The sequence below is a fragment of the Contarinia nasturtii genome, unplaced genomic scaffold (assembly GCF_009176525.2).
Source record: "Contarinia nasturtii isolate CC-2019 unplaced genomic scaffold, AAFC_CNas_1.1 Cnas_scaffold_129, whole genome shotgun sequence".
In the NCBI taxonomy this organism is placed as follows: domain Eukaryota; kingdom Metazoa; phylum Arthropoda; class Insecta; order Diptera; family Cecidomyiidae; genus Contarinia; species Contarinia nasturtii.
The window spans coordinates 11983892-11989891 of NW_022197486.1; the positions used below are offsets into that span (position 1 = coordinate 11983892).

The window sequence follows — 6000 nt, forward strand, 5'->3', positions numbered from 1 at the left end:
CAAAAGAAACTGTATGCATTTCAGTTGAAATACAACTAAATACAGGTAAATCATATCGTGAACAATGATAATTTATTTACTTACATTTTCGGACAGATATATCTCAAGAGTAAAAGAGAAAATGTCTCTTGGTTGTCTCTCGTTGTCTCTAGAGTTGAAGATGCGAATGCGTATGAGAAGAATTGAAAAAGGGAGAAGAAAAAAAATTGATGACAATGAAATGCGATACACAATTTGTTGGCATTGCCATAAAAATAAGACAAACGGTTAACAAGGACACATTGTGTGCGTCGGTCGATCGTTGATGGTTTGTATTGCAATGAAAGGTGTTGGACATTCAGTGGCAGAATTGGTTTGATTATTTTGTGGCTTTTGAGTGTGTGCCATACATTATAGTTTTTCAAATGGTTTTGTTTGTCATTTTGCTCTTGAGACACTTTTCTTTGGTATCGTTCTTCAAAAAAAAAAAAAAAACTTAAAATTGTCACACCAAAGTTGCATCCCCATGAGACAATTCAATTTCAAAGCCACATACAATTCGAAGAAAATCGATCTCAAAGATAATATTTATTTGTGGACCCGGATTCGAATTGTGAATTATACAGGATTCAAGTCCGAATGAAATCATTTTTATTCTCGTTTTATTCCGCGAAGATTCACACAGATTTCGATCGAAACAACGATTGCACACCGGAAAAACTGCTTATAAATTACATTTCGTGACAAAGTTAAACAAACGCATAACAACAAATGGTTAACTTATTTTAAATACACAGGTAGATTGATTTGAAGTAGATGAGTCACGTTCACATCAAAACGAGAATATATTGCGCTTGACTTTATTCTGAATTCTGGGAGCATTTTTTTTAATCGATTTGAATTTTGATTTCCTCAGTTCTCGAAATGTAAGCGAAACCAAAATTGAATGTATGATTAGCAATTTAATGATGATGGCCGATTTCCATGGAATTTGTGCTGAGAAACAGTTGTGAAAAACCAAGTGAAATTATTTTTTTTCTATATCCTTCTATTCGATCATTATTTTAAGTGGAAATTAGTAATGCTCTTGAAATGGTGTGGAAACAATTTCAACGAAATAAACGCTTCATTGTCTTGCTATACATTTTTTTTAAATGATGTTAAAACACATTCAAGATGAACCCTTCTTCTTACTAGATTCGTCAAGATGACAGAAAAGCAAAAAAATGTTGTATTTAATTTATGACGTGTCATATCTATATGTAATAATGCTACAGTTATAGTGACGAAAGGATCTTGGTGAGCCCGTGTAAATGTGGTGTGTTACATGGTGAAACATCAAATATGTGAGCTAATAATTCCTATTATATCTAGTTAAGTATGTCCCTGCGCGCATACCCAGAGGGACAAGAATACCGAACCAGAAACAAAAGCAAACATCTTGAAAAAAAAGAAGCAAAATTGTAACAATGTCGACGTCAAGCGATTTATTACTATTTACATTAAATGAAAAGAGAAATGCGCGTCAAAGTGAGACACGATTGAGTGCGTTCGTTTTTTAAGATGTTCAACGTCGATTTAATGTACTTTTATGGTTCATTCATTCGGGTGCCAAAGTTATGAATAATTACCGTCGCTAAAGGAGCTAAAAAATGCTTACCTAGCAGGTCATCATTAAACATTTCTTTTTTCTTCGTTTGAATACAGAATGTTCGTTGGAAACGGAGAAAGCTGTGATTCGAGCGATAATCATTTATTATTACAAGAAAAAATGGTCATGAAAATGGTTTACTTACGTCAAGCAGGGATGACATTTTCAATGTCATCAAAGTGAAACAGCATACATATTTGTGAACAAACAGACAGACATATAATTCGGACAACACTTAAACATTGACATCTATCTACCTTTCAGCCCTATTTGTGTCATGTTTTTAATGTGAGGACGTGCTCGTCGACCGAACGATCAACGATTGGTAACGTCGGTAAATTGGGTTACCATCGCACACACACACACACACACACACACACACACACACACACATTTTTATACATTACAATGCCAATGTTTCGTCATCATTGTTACGTTTTCATTTCAAACGGTTCTTGCTTTTTGTCCTGTTTCTTTTCCCGATATTTTATGAGTGTGCGTGTGTTCCTTTGATGCCCTCAATTTTTGTTTCTCTCTCCTTTTTTTCGCTTTTGAACACGGGACCTTTTCATTCCCCATTACGTTGTTTTGGCAGTTGATCGCTGTTATCGCTTTTGTGTGTGCGTGTTTATGATTGCCATTTTTATTTATTTTGGAATGGCAATGAAAAATTGCTTTCGAGCATTTTAACAAAAGGATCTATTGTTCGTTGCATTGGCATTTATACCGGTACAAATCATTTGGTCGGCTCTCGATGGCTTCAAAAATTTGGATTTTTTTCTTCAGCTTTTCCCTCACACACTCTCTTTCTCTCCCCCGGATTTTTCTCGTTCATTCTCATTCTTTGATTTGTTTAGACACTTTGGCCTAACAATCGCCTTTTGTAAATGCTGAATAGCATTTGGTTTTGTAGCATATTTGACAAAGCCATCGCCAGAACAATGGTGAAATGCCGGCAATAACATTATTAGATTAATGATTTTTGTAAACAAAATACTTTCTCCAGTTTATCTTTATAAAACCAATAGAAACCATTGATGGCTTATGAAAAACACATAAAATTGATACACAAACACACTCACAGTACCAAAAGGATTTTTAGTCGGTATTTTTCTTCTTCTCTCGGCTCTCTCTATCTATCTATATTTATTTTGCTTGATTTGAATAATTTTACAAAATATCTCACACAAAACAGAAACAATGGACAGTTTGTTTTAAGTGCACTTTTGATGTGGTTCGTGATTTTTTTTTATCTACAAAACACTTTGATTCTTATAGTTAAGTTTGCTGTGTCAATTAGTATTGAGTTTTCACGCAAATTTCAAATTGATTGCACATTTCATTTGTTGTGTGTTGTGGTTGTCAGCCCAACTACAGGTGGTAACTTATGAGATTCTGATTGACAAGTTCATTTATAAGATCTTATTGAATATTTGCACGATTACAAATCATTTGTTGTAATGTTGCGAGCTCCTCTCGAAGAGCTAAAATTTGTGCTCGAAGTATTGCATTTTCTTGTTCCAACAATGCTGCACGGAATGCAATCTGCAAATGAAAGCAAAACGATGAAAATTATTACAGTTGAACGATCAATAATGACGAACGCATTTTTTTTTTCAAATGCTAACGTTATTTAAATAATTCCTTAAAATAAATCTCATTTGTCATCAATCACAAATTCAACTTAGATTGTGAAAATATTTTGGAAATTATACAAATCAAATAGATTAAGACTGACAGAGTCTCAAGATTTCTTAACATTTTCGATGTGTTAAGTAAATCGAATGGAAAAGGCTTTGAATTAATCGTCAAATTTCGTATACTCACTCGATCTTCTCTAATTTTGCGTGCGTCTCTAGATTTTTTGGCTGCTTCGTTGTTCCGTTTCCGTCTTTCAAAGTATTTTTCATCTTTTTGTTCGTCTGGAATGGGTCGCTTTTCGCCACGTTGTCGTCGATTCAAAATACATTGAAAATTATCAATTGACGGAAGATTTGCTGGTATAATATTGCCATTTGTTTTAACTGAATTCGTTGGTATTAAATTTGGTGGAATTGCAAGAGTTTCAGTGTAGCCATCAAATCGATTTGTTTCGTTGGGCAATCGATCGCATGTGTTCTGATTTTCTGTAAAATTGTTGACCGAATCGCTTTGCAATCGATTGCTTACCTGTGTTGATGGTGTCGGAGAGCACGTTGACGATACCGTCATTCGATTGGGACCTATGAATTGAATCATTCATTAAAAAACCATTTCGCACTCGCAACTTCTCAATAAAATAACAACAAAATACTGAAAATCAAAGCAAAAAATAAAAATAAAACCAAACCAAAGAAAAAAAGATCGAAAACAACAACCAAAAACAATAATAATTACTTGATGGTTTCTTTAATATGTTATTCAGTTCTCCGGTTGGTTGGTACTCCTTCAGCGGTGTAATGGTTTTTAGTGGATTTATCGATGGTACAAAATCATTTGGAGCTCCCAAACCGAATGCTGCACTAGTGCGTTCGAAATCTTTTAACAGAGCTAGGTTATAGTACTGATTGAAATCTGTACACACGACAACGGAATTGCAAAACATCAAAAGAGAGAAAGAGAAAGAATAGCATAGAGGCAAAGAAAAAGAAAAGAGTTTGATACTATTTAGCAGCGAGTATTGACACCGATGAGAAGAGTCGAGCGAGAGAGAGAGAGAGAGAAAGGGAGAGAGAGAAGAAAAATAAAATTTAAAGCACACAACAGCAAATAAAATTTCAATTACTGTTCACATCCCACTCGAAACTTTGTTTAGAACAGTAAAAATACATCGTGACTTTTAGTCAACTTCTGACTAAAAAAACACCACATACAAACATGGGAATGTAATGCGATATATTGTGAAGCAATTTTGTGGTTTGATAGCGCAACACAACACGTTTTGGACGATTTGGAATTTTTGCCCTTTTCAAGTCTTAATTTTTTTTTTTGTTTATCTCGTAAATAAAAACACACCAATGACGACAACAACAACCTATATGTATAAATATACAATATATCGCCAACGACCGCAATTAAATGACATTCGATTTGAATTCGCACTATATTTTCATCATCATCACCGTCATCCATAATATTCGATAACGATGTGCAATATCCAACAGATTTGGTGCAAAACTATCGAATTCTTTTCATTCTTCTTTCTTTCTGTTCCCTCTCTACCTTTCTTTATCTCTCTGTCAATCTTCTTCTCTGCTGATCTCGCTTCGATTGTGATAAAATAAGTGCTAACTTTTTATTGACGTTAAAAATTTGATTAAGATTTAAATGTTAATTTTCAGACGAATTATTATATTCATAAAATTAAAAACTTTTGTGTTGGTTAAACGATTTTAAAATAATCGCTTTGACATCAACACCATAAAAAATTTATTAGTTATCTAGTTAAGCTAAATCGGTCAACTATTTGATTTTATTAATTTTTTTCCTTTGGTTTCCCGATTTAGTCTCTATGTTGATCTCATCAAAATAAAATTCATTCATAAAAAATTTAATAGCTTCTGATTTACCCACATTTAAATTCAATGTTAAAATATTCACGACGACATTTTTTTTTTGTAAATTAAATAAAAATGTGATCAACTTGAGAAAACAATTTGAAAATAAATAACAAACCTGTTGGTGTTGGTGTAACGAGTCTATTGTAGTTCCTGAGCAATTGAAATGCTGAAAATGAATCAACATACAATGGTCCATTGCACATTTTTGCTTTCATTTGTTTCCGTATTCTTGTCACCGTAATGGATAATTTAAAAAATAAATCACATTTATTCACACAGAATTCACTGAATTATTATTATTAGCCAGAGATCAAAACTTCTCCATTTAATTCTAATCTAAGAGTCATAATCTGTATAAAGTCACAAAATGATTGTCAAAACGTTAACTAGACAATCTTTAAAGAAGAAAAAACAACTGTTCTTATGTTTAATGTAAAACTTCAACTATAAATTCGCATGACAACCACATATGGGACTAAATTTTAGACAATAAGGCACTAAATTTGATAAACAAGGCGTAACAAATAAGGATCGTCGTCCGATTCGCATAACTATTGAATTCTAACTGGAACGAATTGTAATAAAAGTCCTTCTAATATACATGGTTCAAAGAGACAATCACCACTGAAACGAGCGAGAAAAAAAATCGAAAAAAAAAAATCAGGGATGAAAAAGTGACGGAAACAACAATAACGACGTTTGCGCCAACACCAAACCATATTACTAGCGAAAAACAATCAAATACACAAAAAAACCAGAGCAAATGAACGAATATTTGTTTTATGTGTGAGGGTATATGTGGCGGGCAGCCGCAAGCAATTGGTTGTTTTG

The 6000-nt window shown here is 33.2% G+C and overlaps 1 protein-coding gene across 1 annotated transcript; it reads right to left on the bottom strand.

The window, feature by feature from the left end:
* Positions 1-2761: 2761 nt before the first annotated feature.
* Positions 2762-5479, bottom strand: LOC116347973. The gene is made up of 4 exons (XM_031778806.1): positions 5285-5479; positions 4007-4183; positions 3458-3852; positions 2762-3175 (listed from the first exon to the last, which is right to left on the bottom strand). The coding sequence occupies exons 1-4, from the start codon at positions 5382-5384 to the stop codon at positions 3053-3055; spliced, it is 795 nt and encodes a 264-aa protein (XP_031634666.1). The 5' UTR covers positions 5385-5479; the 3' UTR covers positions 2762-3052.
* Positions 5480-6000: the final 521 nt, after the last annotated feature.

Bases quoted from the DNA above. Each gene is read 5' to 3' on its own strand.
- LOC116347973 (XM_031778806.1), bottom strand. From the start codon at position 5,384: ATGAAAGCAAAAATGTGCAATGGACCATTGTATGTTGATTCATTTTCA. The intron at 3,853-4,006 runs GTAATTATTATT...TTCAATTCATAG, and splicing joins CATATTAAAGAAACCATCAA to GTCCCAATCGAATGACGGTA. The intron at 3,176-3,457 runs GTGAGTATACGA...TTTCATTTGCAG, and splicing joins GCAAAATTAGAGAAGATCGA to ATTGCATTCCGTGCAGCATT.